A 14,041-nucleotide genomic window follows, 5' to 3' on the forward strand; every position below is an offset into this window, starting at 1 on the left:
TCTCCACTTATGAGTAGTCTGAAACAAGCAACCCTGACTTCCCTGAGCCTTAGGTCTGTGCTGGCTCTTCCTCCCACCTGAGTGGTGAGGGGCTCAGGTAAGTGCAGGCGCCTGCTGCTAAGTAAGCCTAAAGCTCCCCACCTGTGCGAAGCTGTGGTAAGCAGGAGGCGATCCTTGAGGTTTTACTGTCTGTAAAAAAGGAGATGTACGAACCCTCCTAAAAAACGATCTTATCTAGTTGGTTCTGGGGATCAAATGGAGACATGGTAGACAGTGCATTCATTTTAAGGGTTGACAAAAGAAATAAGCTGGTGTAAATGACATTTGGGGGCTTGGGTATATGAATTCTCGGTTGTGGTCTTAGGTCATTGGACACTGTGTGTGGTGACCCCTTACCATCCATGTCTGGCTCACCAGAGGGTTTTTTGTTTGTTTGTTTGTTTTTCTTACAGGCACAGAATGTGTTTTTTAAAAAATTTTTAATGCTTTTTATTTATTTTTGAAAGACAGAGAGAGCATGAGCAGGGGAGGGTCAGAGAGAGAGGGAGACACAGAATCTGAAGCAGGCTCCAGGCTCTGAGCTAGCTGTCAGCACAGAGCCCGACACAGGGCTCAAACCCATGAACCGTGAGATCATGACCTGAGCAGAAGCCGGAAGTTGATGCTTAACCGACTGAGCCACCCAGGCGCCCCCAGAATGTGGCTTTAAGGTAACTTCAGTCTGACTTCTAGTTTGTTTTTTATTTTTTTATTCTTTTATTTTTTATTTTTTAAATTAAAAAAAATTTTTTAATGTTTGTTTTTGAGAGCGAGAGACAGACAGGGTGCAAGTGGGGAAGAGGCAGAGAGAGAGGGAGACACAGAATCAGGAGCAGGCTCCAGGCTCCAAGTTGTCAGCACAGAGCATGACATGGGGCTCAAACCCATGAACTGTGAGATCATGACCCTGAGCTGAAGTCAGAAACTTAACCAACTGAGCCGGCCAAGCGCCCCTCTAGTTTGTTTTTTAAAGCATTACTAGAAGGCAAATTCCTCATGTCAAGGTTTTTCTTATTTTTTAGCTATAAGTGATCACATGCAACATTTTTTGTGATGAGGCCTCCAGCCCATACGTATCTCAAAGTCTTTCCAAAAAGATGACTGTACATAGTCTATAACCGAAAGGATCAATTATCTCTGGCAGTCAGGCAGCAGAATTCACAATCAGATATCAGAGCCTGTGCTTCGGATCCTGGCTACCCACCTGTCACCTGTCCAGGCATAGAAATGAACCTTGTGCAATAGGAAGATGGGCTTTGTCACCTCTTCTGAATCCCTCTCCTACTACCTTTTTTGCTCTCAACCTGACGGAGTCAGGATCTGACCTTGATTAAGAGCATTTCATAGCAGGAGAACAAAATAGGCAGGGAAAGGACCCCCCTGAAAGTGGCCATCTTTTTCATGGCTGCTGTGGCTTGCGCAGGCATGCACACAGGCTCTTTCTTGTGCCCTGCCACTAAACATGTCACCAGGCCCCTGCATACTCTGTGGGGCCCTACACTGTCCGCAGCGGGACAGGACCAGGTTCCTAAACCCTGATGAACTGATGAGACACATGCACCAGAAAGATAACAGTAAACACATTTCCAAAAAAAAGCAGGCAGAGCCATCCCTCAGCCATCCACTGGGGAAGCATACACCCTATGCTGTGGTCCAAGACTCCACTGTCAAAGCCAAAGCCATGCAGAGCCACACAGGGCGAGGCCGCCGTTCCCAAGCACACAGAGGCAGCAGGAAGTGCTCACTTTCTCCCAACTGCTTCTGCAGCAGCTGCAGTTCCTGCTGGGCCTGCGCCAAGGAGACCACGGGCGTCTCACAGCAGCCCAGGAGGGGAGGGCCAGTGGCGCCGAAGGGCAGGAGGCCGGGCCGAGCTGAGGGCAGCGGCACCTGGGGCATGCTAGCCAGCGAGGGTATGGAGGGAAAATGAAGGCCTAGAAAGTTGGGGAGAGAGGAGACACGTCATTAGAAAGAAAGTGAGACAAAGGGATGGGTAAGAGCTTAGGAAGATGAGACTGTTCCCTAACCAGACGTCTCCTTGGGGAGCGGGCTGACACGTGAAGGGCGAGCGTTGCTTCCCAAGAGGCTGGCCTGGCCCCCTCCCCCTTCTCCCCTGCCAGGGTATCCTGCACACACATCCTCTGCTCCTCTTGGGAATTACTGGCTGCAGAAGGCAATGGACCAGCGATTGCAGCCCCGGCAGCTGTGAGAGCCCCTCCCGGCCATTGTGGGCACTGACAGGTCAGCATGGCCGGGCCTGATGCTCTCACGCGCCCCTGGGCATGTGTCGGCCCTTGCCCCTGTGACAAGACTCTCCCTACACCTCGAACTCCTCTGAAAGCATGAGGGCTCGCCCCGAGGAGGGCAGGAGGGGCCAGGGCTGTGGCAGGAATGTGCATTCCTAAGGCATGTAGCTCAAGACTCCAGCAGAAACAAACCTCCGACTCTCCAATCAACGTGCTCATTCACCAAATGAACAGTAAAGGTCCTGCTGAAGTTACTTGGGCACAAGAGCCTGCATGTCTGTGTGGGTATTCACATCACTTAGGAAAAGTTCTTAACACATGCAGATTCTCCAGGCCCTGATCTACGAAATCACAACCTTGGGGAGTAGGGCTTGGAGGTTCGCATTTAAAAACATCTTCACAGCTGACCATTAGCCCAGCTACAGACAGGTCTTTAGGAACCCTGGGACATTCTGCCGTCTGACTCTGTCTCCTCTTTCCTAAAAACAGTTATATGGCAGGTAGCCCATGGAGGGAGCGGAAACCCAGACTGACCTGTGCTGAAGGTCTCCCGTGGGAGACAACAATTACATTCTAAATCCGACCCCTCTGCCCTAGGATGCTGACACGCTATCAGAGCAACACTGCAAAGACACCCCTGTTGTCAAGTGACATGGGCCAGGCGTCTTTCAGGGAGGCATTCTCATTTTAAAACCCTTCGGCTTCTGTTGCGTTTGACCCCTAACCATTTACACAGATAGATGTCCACGGGGCCAGGCAGATAGCTTTTCCCCACGGTTTCCTGGGCCGGCTGCTGCCGGCTCTGGCCGAGACGCTGGGAGCCTGGGCTCAGAAGGGGTCAGACGCATCCCTTTCTTAAGCTTTTGGTTGACTTGTTCTCGGGAGGAAGGGGGCAGTAGAAGGAAAGCACTGTGCTCTCAGGGCACACCTTACACAAAGAGCCAGTCATGGCAGGAAGTAGGAGGTGGGGACAAGGTGTGCCCTTCCCTGGCATCCCTGGCATCCCTGGCGTGAGGCTGTAAGTGAACTGCACACCCCCTGGCAAGTAGGCTGGAGAGGCCCCAGTGCGGGTACACAGGGCCTCGCTGACAGGCGAGCAGGAGCTTTGGCTGCTGTAATCCTGGGAGAAACATTTGGCCCCTTTGCTCCCCAGGGTGAAATGAAGAAAAGAAGTGAAAATTAAGTTTAGCTTTAAAATGATTGGCCAACTGCCAGTCAAAACTGCTGGTACGTGGGTCAAAGGCTGTTGTAGATTTCTGATTTTTCTAAAATATTTAAAACTCAGAGGCAATTAGCAAACTCGGAGGGTCCCTTGGTTTCGTCTAGGAATTGAGGCGTGCAAGCCTGTGACTGTGGAAACACTGGCCCCTGACGGACAAGTCACACAGGCAGCCGAGGGACAGGAGACAGAGCTCCTGCTGTGCAGGCTGTCGCATACCTGGATGGGCCTGGCTGGCCTCCTGGGGGGGGCTCTGGGGAGCTGGCAAGCTGCTGGGGCTGCTGCGGGGTTCGGCCTTACCCCCCTGAGGCGCACTGGCTGCGGACGGTTTAGAAGACAGTACAGCAGAATGACTTGAGTGGTGGATGGCATCTACAAAACCCATGAATGAAAGAAAATGTTGGGTGGTCCATGCCAGACGGGAACCTGGCCTTCTATTTAAGCAAGGGGGTACCAGGGCGGAGCCTGGCCCTCCGGGAGAGCACCAAGCACTAGCGTTCGAGTTCTTGTTCCCTTAGTGAGGCAAGCCCCCTCCACAGTGATGGGGGAGTGGGGTCCCAGGCCCTGAGGACGTCACTTCCCAGAGCCTCAGGGCAGCATCTGTGAACACAGACAGACACTCGGGGCACGCCGTTTGGGAAACGCAGACAGCAAGATTGCTGCGCAAGGGGTGAGATGCCCCATTTTTTTTTGAGATGCCCCATTTTAAGGAGGAAGTCAGTCAGACAGTCTGCGCTCATGAGGCAGCGGGGAAGAGAGATGGTGCACCTTGGGTCTACCAGCATGCGCAGCCGGGGGAGACCCAGTGACACCCTGCAGAGCCACGAGCAGAGCACAGGTCTCGAGCCACGGGGGCCTGTGCTTGGCGCCTGGTTCCACAGCCATGTTCAGCCCGACACACCCCCGGGTGGACCTCCGAGGCCTGGTTATGGGCACCTCCTCTCAGAGTAGGTAAAAGAGGGACCACGCAGAGAGCGCAGGTTACCTGAGTGACCGGGCGGAGCCTTCTTCTCTTCGTCGTGTGTGTACTCGCTGGCCACGTCCATGTCGGAGCAGGCCTCCAGCTCATCCGACAGGAAGGAGGAGGTGCTGGGTGAGCGCCGGGGGTCCGACAAGGCATGGCTGCTGCAGGGCGTGAGGGACCGGGCATCCAGCTTGGCCTGCAGGACTTCGATCACCTTCTCCTTCTCCTGCAGCTCCCTGCTGAGCCTGCGGGGTGAAGGGGACAAGATGTGAAGCCAAGGACCAGCTTCTCCTGACAAAGACACACAGGAAAGCCACAGAAGTCAAGGGAACCACTGCTGTGAAGAACCATGGAAACAACCCAGCTCCGAATAGGAGCAGAGAAGAGATGTGGTGCGGGGGGTGGAGGAGAAGCAGCCGCGTGACACTCGGGGGACGGGCGGACACTCGGCCAGCCCTCCAAGGCACCATTGCTCCAAGTGTGGCCCCAGCAGAGCTGTGGTCTGGCACCTGTTGGTTCCCAGTCTCTAAGAAGAGGTGCACAGAAATAGGAGGCAAGCACGGTTATTGACAACCAAAAGCAGGATGAGTGGAATCATCTGGTTGGTTGAGAGCACGGCGCATATGCGTGAGAACAAAGACAAGACACTTTGTTCTTCACCACACACACGTTGAAAAGCACTATGTGCATATTTCTGACACAAAGGGGCCTGAACAAGGGACTACAATGGATTTGGAGCTCATATTTTATCATGCATTTTGAGACTACATGCAGTGACTCGTTGAAAACTGGCTCCTAAGGCACTGCAGCCTCCCAGGGATCTGAGACATCTAGGCCTTTCCCCTAGGAACAGTACTAGGAGGCTTTCTTTTTTTCCCCCTGAGGAAATTGGATGGTTATTAAGCCAGCTGCCAACTCAGCTTGGGGTGAGCTGACTTAGCAGAGTGCACATCTCATCTTTAAACACACAGGAGGGGGGCGTCTGGGTGGCTCAGTCGGTTAAGCAGCTGACTTCGGCTCAGGTCATGATCTCATAGTTTGTGGGTTTGAGCCCCGCATCAGGCTCTGTGTTGACAGCTCAGAGCCTGGAGCCTGCTTCAGATTCTGTGTCTCCCTCTCTCTCTGCCCCTCCCCTGCTCCCTGTCTCTCAAAATAAAATAATAAAGACATAAAAAAAATTTTTTTTTTAAATAAACACACAGGAGGAAGGCAGGGGAGGGCCTTCGGGGTGCCAAGAACCCCTGACACTGGATTAGTTTGCCTGTGGGTCAGACTGACTCTAGTCTGGAAAATAAATACACAAACGGAAATCAACAGAATTATATCAAAAGAGAGTAAAGACTTAGGCTACACACAACAGTAAGAGGCTTTATGAATGAAGGAATTCATTGCAATCAGCATCTTCTGCCCCCTGATTTGTGAAGCTGTACTCACCATGGACCCCTTGGGCCCGGTTCCCGATTCCTTTACCAGATCCCATTTCAAGTTACCTGAGAGCCAGCGGTTCGAGTCCGGCTTGGTCTTTCTCACTTTTATGATCCTCTGGAAGCCAAATTCAGAAAAAAACCATAAGAAACTAAATAAGTCCCACTTCCCCCATTATGGTGACTCCTCTGTGTGTGTCCAGGACACTTGGAGGATTACTCGGGAAGGCTGCAGATTGTGCCTCTGAGGGGAGACCTATAGGCTCTCCGGAGCTTACTGGGCAGACCTCCCCTGACCTGGTGACCAGCACCATGACTTCCTCTGCCCTGAATCAATGCAGAGAAGTTTAAAAGGCACTTTGCGCAGCTTCTAACTTCCGAGCCTGCCACAGACAGACTTCCAGATGTACACTCTCTGTTCCATCCTAGCATTCATGCAGAACCCACTCTTGCTCTGAGGAGATGACACACAGCCCTGTCCCACCTCTGCGCCTGTCACCAGCATGGGGGATGGTTGGCCCCCAAGACTCAGCCTGCTGTATTGCCTCGGGGGCTCTCAGGAAAGTTTTTCAAAGTAAAGGGCTCCAATAATAACCAATATTCCTAGCCTTTGCGGTATGACATTCGGTGCCCAAACCATGTCCAAGGGCAGGGTGCTTTATCCATATTTGAACTATATTCATGTATGATATCATGCAATAGATGAAGAAATAAGAGACACTGAAAGGCTAAGCCATTGGCCAAAACAAGTTAATGGCAGCATCTGGGCCACAGCTTGGGTCTTGCAAATCTCCGGTCAGGCTCTTTTCACTAGGATGAGGTCATCCAATCTTGTCTCCCTTTCTCCCCCTGAGCACCGAGTGGCCACAGCCTGCTTCCCTAATGGCCACTTGCCATCAGTGCTCAAGTTTTTACAGTTGCAATCATGGCCTCTCCAACCCTGTGCATTCTGCCTCAATGCCCCGCACCTGCCAGTCCTGATCCTGTAAGGGCCCTGGGAAGGGAAGTGGAAGCAGGACGTGGGTTAAAAGGCTGTGGGAGTGACTGGGAGTGTGTCGAAGCCCTGTGGCCAACTTACTGGTGCTGAGTTTGCTGGTCAGCCTCTCCGTCAGCTGGCTGCCCTGGGCGAGCTGCTCCCTGAAGCTCTGCCCCAGGTAATAGTCGATGTCATTGCTCCTAAGAAGGTCCTCAAAAGATTTCACCGTATCTTTTGCATGCTGGGTGAGAAGATAACAGATGCCTCTCCCTTCTCTTATCTTCTGGCGGAGGTAGGATAGTTCTCGGGCCTGATCCTGAATCAGGGAATCATATTTCCTAATGCAGGAGAGACGAGGAAAAAGAATGAAAAAGAGTAACTATTAAATCCTAGGGCTTCGGGAGAAATTTCTGTGAGACATCTCTAAGGCGCTCCCACAAGCTGAATTCTGGCACGGAAACCAAAGATAGTATTTAAGAGTAAATTTTGCTCTGACAAATGACTACAACTTAGTATGCCTTTGTTCTGATACTGTTTTATATATGTTAGTTGTAGGTCCAGATAGGTCCTCAGTTCTGTCGAGGTAAATACAGTGCCAAAGTTCATACTCCTTCGAGGACCAGCAGAGTGTAGATTCACAGCTGATACTCAATAACACTAAATAGATACCCAATAAATACCAGAAAATAAATCCAGTGATTAGAACGACTTAATCCTGAGTCTGGGGGGAATCTTTCATGCCTTCTGTTTTAAAGACCACCTATACCACAGTGAACGGTACTCTGCAGAGATGGCCAGCAAGTTCCTGTTCCACACATGCCTTTGCCTCGTTTTTCATTAGCGGGTAGAGGCTATTCTCCACCTCCGTAAATGTGGGCAAGCTTGGTGACCACTTTGACCAGTGACTCTAGTGGAAGTGAACCTGAGCCCAGTCTAGCTGTAGCTCTTAAGCGTCCTGGCAAAGACCACTTCCGGTCTGTTGGACGCCAGCTGCCATGCAGCAGTGCAACTACCCTGAGACTACCGTGCTATGAGAGGCCCCCACCAGGAAGAAAGACCCCGGAAGACAAGCAGCCGCATGGAGAAAGAGAGAAGCCAGGGAGCACCACATCACTAGCCATGCGATTCAAGAAGCCATGCCGTCCCCCCTCAGAACTTTCGGATGACTCCAGCCCCAGCTGCTGTCTGAGGACAGCTACATGAGAGACTCCCCCAGTGAAACCCACCCTGCTGAGCCCCATCCACATATATTACTGTTTGAGGCCACTAAGCTTTTAAGTGGTTTGATACTCAGTGCAGATAACAAGGACACGTACCAAGACGGGAGTCTACCCAGTGTTTTCACACAAAGTACCAATACCAGTAACAGTTATGGCAGATAGTCTTGAGAACTTATAATATGTGTCATGTAATTACAAGAATTATAATTCTTTTTTCAAATGTTTATTCACTTATTTAAATATTTTAAAAAGTGTTTTATTTATTTTTGAGAGAGAGAGAGAGAGAGAGAGAGAGCGTGAGCAGGGGAGGGGCAGAGAGAGAGGGAGACACAGAATCAGAAGACAGGCTCCAGGCTCTGAGCTGTCAGCACAGAGCCCTATGCAGGGCTTGAACCCACAAACCCACGTGATATCGTGATCTGAGCTGAACTTGGATGCTTAACTGATTGAGCCACCCAGGAGCCCCTATTTACTTATTTTTGAGAAAGAGTGTGAGCATGAGTGGGGAAGGGGCAGAGAGACAGGGAGAGACAGAATCCCTCTCACGAAGGCTCTGAGCCACCAGTGCAGAGCTCAACACGGGGCTCGAACTCACGAACTGTGCGATTGTGACCTGAGCCGAACCCAAGAGCCGGAGGCCCAACTGACTGAGCCCCCAGGTGCCCCTGTACTAGTTATTTTATACCTAATAACCACACTTTGAGATAGGTTCTCTTATGAGCCTCATTGAATAGGTAAAAAAATAGGCCCAGAAGGTCCAAGTAAGTGGTGTGGCTAGAAGGTGCCAAACCAGGCAGTCCGACTCGAGTCTTACAACGTCACCATGTATCCTGTCACTTTACCTACAGGATCCTGAGAGAAGACCCCAGAGCGCTGCTCTCCCCAGCAGGGCCCAGCTGTCCTCTCTTCGGCTCCAGGCCTGGAGTGCACACAGGCGCTCTGTGCATCGCCCTGACGGGTTCTCTCCTCCCCCTGCCGGGGCTACCCAGCCTCAAGCACAGACTTAACCATCATCAGTCAAGTAAGGGTCCAAGGAGTGCCCTCCTTACCCAGGCCACGAGGCGGACCTCAGCTCCTCGGCCAGCTTCCCTTCCACTCCAGTCTTCGGGAGCTGGGCCTCTAGCTGGGACACTCTCTCGATCAGACTCTCCAGATCCTTCTTGGCCTGAAGCCCTGGGGGATAGAAAGCCCCCGTGCCATCAGACAGCCACCCCTCATCCTCGTCAGTGACACTCTGAGGGGAGGACCCCTCGAGGGCGCCGACGGCCTTCAGCTTTCGTGGTCTCTCCAGACTAGATGAGTAGTCGCTTGTAACCGAGAGGGACCGCACCCGGCTCTTGAGGTTCTGAATGATCTTGTTGGCGTTCTGCAGCTGCATCTTCAGGTCTCTGATGTCCTTGTGGAGGACAGAGATGTCTTCCGACCTCCCACACACCTGGAGCTCCTGCTTCCCCCGTGGGCTCTCCAAGGGCTTCTTCCCAGGGGGGCTGGCCGGTGGCGAGTCCAGCAGGTGCTCCTCACACTCTGAGAAGAGACAAAGACATCGCCCTGAGTAGAGCTGCACGTCCCGTGGGAGCTGGGAACCACTTTGTGGCTGGGGAGAATGATCACACGAGCAAAAGCTGAACCTGTATTTCCTCGGCCCTGCAGTCCCCTAGTGCTCACACACCATTCTTATCCACCCCCAGTCCTGCAGGCCAGATCTGGTCACCTTCTGTCGTGCTGAGCATTTTTCTTCTCTTCATGATTTCTTTTCTTTTAATTTAAAAAAATTTTTAATGTTTTTTTAAAACTTATTTTTGAGAGACAGAGAGAGACAGTGTGAGCAGGGGAGGGTCAGAGAGAGAGGGAGACACAGAATCCGAAGCAGGCTCCAGGCTCTGAGCTGTCAGCACAGAGCCTGATGCAGGGATCCAACCCACAAACCATGAGACAGATCATGACCCGAGCCGAAGTCGGACGCTTAACTGACTGAGCCACCCAGGTGCCCCTTCTCTTCACGATTTCTGTTCGGTGGGTGTCCCTACAGTCAAAGCCCTTTTTTTGTTGAAAAGCAATTGTTTAAACTTAGGGTGAGCACATCCCCAAAAGCTCATCTGGTCTTTTCATTAAAAAGTAAGCTTTATCTAATAATCTGTTGGATGGAACTTTTTTCCCTTTTAATTAACGGCAGTATGTTGAAGACTATAGAAATTCAAACAACTTCGTTTGGGGCAAGAATTCTCTGCCAAAGTCTCCTGCCCCTCCCTGGTCCTATGTCCCCTTCAGTCACAATCACACACACACCCCTCCGGGGTGGGACTGGCCCACAGCTCCCAGATGTGGGTGGACAGGTAAGCCCTGCCCCAGAGCCCCTACCGGGACTGGTGCTCTCCTCTCGCTCAGCCTCATTCTCGCTTCGGCCGCAGGTTTCATAGCCCAGATCCTGGAGGTCCACCTGCACCTGCTTGCTGTCCTGCTTCACCAGGGTTTCACCTGCTCGGGAAGAGACAGAAGGTGTTGCCGAGGATCAGAACTGCCCACGCGCACCCTCAACCCCAGGTGCCCTGCCCTAGCCCTCAGCGGGTCGGGAGGCTGGGGCCAGAGTGGGATGGGCGCTTCTGCGGACTCAAGTGGGGGAAGAGACCGCCCATTCCAGGCAGGACTTCCTTCCAGCAGGTTAAGTCTGCGTGTGCTGCCGCGGATCTCACCTAAACACCGCGCCTCGCAAGGAGCAGACAGCTCCAGGTTGGGTAGTACATATTACCGTCCCTCCAGCCCCAGTGAAGCCAGCAAGTGCTTGATCCACAGACACTCAGTAAATATGTGAATGGAGCTGAACTAACATAGAGTCCTAAAGCGTCGAGATCTGCACTGTTCAGTGATATAGCCACACAGGACTACTTCCTGTTAAATTAACTAACATTAAAAAAAATTCCTGAGTTGAATGAGCATGACTCCGAAGCACATGTGATGTAGATATAGAACATTTCTATCACTGCAGGAAGTTCTATCAGAAGCATGGATTCTAACTTTTTAAAAATGTTTATTTATTTTTGAGAGAGACAGAGAGAGAATGGGGAGGGGCAGAGAGAGAAGGAGACACAGAAACCAAAGCAGGCTCCAGGCTCTGACCGGTCAGCACAGAGCCCAACGCGGGGCTTGAACCCATGAACCATAAGGGTGTGACCTGAGCTTAACCTGGATGTCCAACTGGCTGAGCCTCCCAGGTGCTCATGAAAGCATGGATTCTAGACCAAAGATGGTGTTGTGTTTTTGAAGAACATGATTTGGTGCCAAGAGGAGAAGAGAAACTATCAGTGCATGCTGACAGAGGTGAGGCATTTTGACTATCCCAGAAATCAGCAAACCGAGGGGCGCCTGGGTGGCTTAGTCAGTGAAGTGTCTGACTTCAGCTCAGGTCATGATCTCAGGGTTTGTTGAGTTTGAGCCCCACATCAGGCTCTCTGCTGTCAGCACAGAGCCTGCTTCAGATTCTCTGTCCCCCACTCTCTGCTCTGCCCCCACTCATGCACATAATCTCTCTCTCTCTCTCAAAAATAAACATGAAGAAAATCAGCAAACCTAGATGTTGGCCCATTTCCTCCCCACACACTCCCTGCAGACTTGCTTTGCTCTTTTCTCTGCCAGGTGCAAACTGAAGTTAAACATCCACCTTCCAAAGCTCTAGGACCGCGGTCAGGATCACGTCGATTTCGCAGCTGGGGACGAAAAGTGAGGCCTGCAGAGCACGCAGCTTCTCAGGGAGAAGACAGGCACCTGGGTGACAGTGCCCCTGAGACTTACGAAGCATGACTCTGTATTTCTCCAGCTGGTTGGCCTGGGCAAAGACCGTGGCTTCTGAGATCAGCAGCTTCTCCTGGAGATCCTGATAGCACTGCCTGCACTGTGCCAGCTGAGAGCGCAGGTGCCTGGTGGGTCCAGGGAGGCTGCCTTCTGACTGAGGCCCAGGGGTCTGGGCCTGGGGCTGGTTATCCAGCTGTGGAAAGAGCCATCACAGGGATTGGGCGGTCTGAGGTCATGGGCCATGCAGTAGCAACAGCCACTGCCCCTTCTGAGCCCAGAGGACTCTATTCATGGGTCTGTGACAGCATTCCTCATGCCATTTGGCAGTTGCTTGCTTTCCAGACCGAGCCCTGCAGAGCTGGGGTAATGTTTTATTCATCTCTGTATCTACGGCATGTAGCACATCGCCTGTAGAGTCTACTGGGAGGTCTCTGTGAATGTTCCGTCGATGGTTAAAAAGTGAGGGGGTAGGAACTTCTACTCATCTCTCCCTGCTCCCAGAATCCTCTATGTTCTCCATTTACTGAACCCTCAGCAAAGCCCTTCCCCTTATGAGGACCCCAACAGCCCCTTCTGAGGCTCAGGGGCAGACATTTATAATGACCGGTGACGAAACTGGCAGTGACAAGGGAGAGATGTCATTACACACCGCTTGTCTGGGCTGCCTTAACCCCCTGGCAGCCCTCTACCACATCTTATTGAAATAATCTGTTTTGCCCCATCCCTTCCCACCGTTCTGAGTACTAAAGGGGCAGAGACCAGCCCTTACTGCTTGCTGCCAGTGCCTACTGTGTTACTGGAAAATGAAGTACTCCAGAGATAGCTATGAAAAATTAATTACTCAAGTAATATTTATGAGATTATGCTGTAAAAGCCTTTCTAAAGGCTGACTGTGTGAGGAACATCATTCCTGCTGCTTGTGGGGCAAAGGTGCCCCTTCCCTCAGTCCCTCCTGACCCGCTGAACGGAACTGTTGCCTCCAGCCCTTCTCCAAGGGTCTTTCGTTCCCTCTAATCTCACACTTACTTGATCGGCATCCCCTGCAAGGGCAGCCCCAAGGTCAAGGCTCTGGGGTCTGGGGCAGGGCTTCATGGTCACAGGCTCCTCTTCCTGGCCTCGGGGCTTCTCGGGGGAACAGACCAGCTCTGTGTTCATTCTATCGATCTCCCGGGCCAGCCGCGCAAGGAGCTCCGGGCCATGCTGACCATTTCCGTCCTTGCTGCTCAGCACCAGCTGCTCCTTGAGGAGGCTGATGATGTCGTGGGCGTTCTTCAGTTTTCCCTGGAGCTTTCGGAACTCAGCCTGAAGGCTCTTCTCACTCGGACGCCCTTTGGCTGCCACAGTTTCTACTGCCACTTCGCCCTTCTCCTTGTCTTCCTCTATCTCCCATCCATCAGACATTGCTTCTCCCATCTGCTCTTTCAGCTCTGCGTTCTCGAGGCAAAGGCTGAGCATGGTGTTCCTGCAGGACACGCACAGTCAGGGGCCGGCTCTGGTCTCGGCCTCGGTTCCTCAGAGCCCCCAGTCTCAGTCCGGCAGAGACCCCGAGACACCCCAAAGCATGACACAACCTCAGAGACCTACACCTGCTCTCTTATGTTGTGGACAAGGAAACCAAGGTTCAGGGAGGGGCGGGGGAGACAGACAGACAGAGAGAGAGAGAGAGAGAGAGAGAGAGAGAGAGAGAGAGGGGGCCTTGCCTGCACTACCACAGCCACTTGGTGGCAACACTACCATTAAAAACCTTGGACTCAACACACCCAGTCTTGACCTGTGTCCTGTAGCCTCCTGATCTAATTTCCAGTATCCTCTGGAATAAACAAGGGTACTTATAGTGTTAAGGAGAAAAAATACGAAAGATCTTGCCGAGGGCACATTTATTATTACAGGCTCTACAATTCTATTAATTATTATCGGCTTTCAGCCACTGGATGAGAGATGGGGACCTAGGAAAACACGAAATAAAGAATGACTTCGGTAATTATTGCCTTATGCCTGGCTCTTGTCACAGATTTTCAGGGGGGAGGGGACTCTTTCTGTCCTATTCACCCTGTAATCCCAGAGCCTCCACAATGTCTGCCATGGAGAACGTTCATATTTATAGAAGAAATAAAAAGGACAAACAACTAATTTTTGCTAAGACATTCTATGGCCCATCCTTTTTTCCCAT

General features: G+C 51.9%; 1 protein-coding gene across 19 annotated transcripts in view; it reads right to left on the minus strand.

Moving 5' to 3' along the window:
* Positions 1-14,041, minus strand: part of LOC115299509 (myomegalin-like) — a 180,838-nt gene that overhangs the window by 18,534 nt on the left and 148,263 nt on the right. For 14 of the 19 annotated variants that reach the window (XM_029948898.1, XM_029948904.1, XM_029948899.1 and 11 more), the window contains 9 exons: positions 12,898-13,333; positions 11,872-12,064; positions 10,444-10,560; positions 9,135-9,609; positions 6,968-7,203; positions 5,956-6,007; positions 4,487-4,710; positions 3,721-3,873; positions 1,785-1,970 (listed from right to left, as the gene is read on the minus strand). In XM_029948898.1, the coding sequence (XP_029804758.1) occupies positions 1,785-1,970; positions 3,721-3,873; positions 4,487-4,710; positions 5,956-6,007; positions 6,968-7,203; positions 9,135-9,609; positions 10,444-10,560; positions 11,872-12,064; positions 12,898-13,333 (2,072 nt within the window). The remainder of the gene's footprint in view (positions 1-1,784; positions 1,971-3,720; positions 3,874-4,486; positions 4,711-5,955; positions 6,008-6,967; positions 7,204-9,134; positions 9,610-10,443; positions 10,561-11,871; positions 12,065-12,897; positions 13,334-14,041) is intronic. The other 5 variants (XM_029948905.1, XM_029948894.1, XM_029948906.1 and 2 more) reach the window with 2 other exon arrangements.

This window comes from Suricata suricatta, chromosome 8 (genome assembly GCF_006229205.1).
Source record: "Suricata suricatta isolate VVHF042 chromosome 8, meerkat_22Aug2017_6uvM2_HiC, whole genome shotgun sequence".
NCBI classification, from domain to species: Eukaryota; Metazoa; Chordata; class Mammalia; order Carnivora; family Herpestidae; genus Suricata; species Suricata suricatta.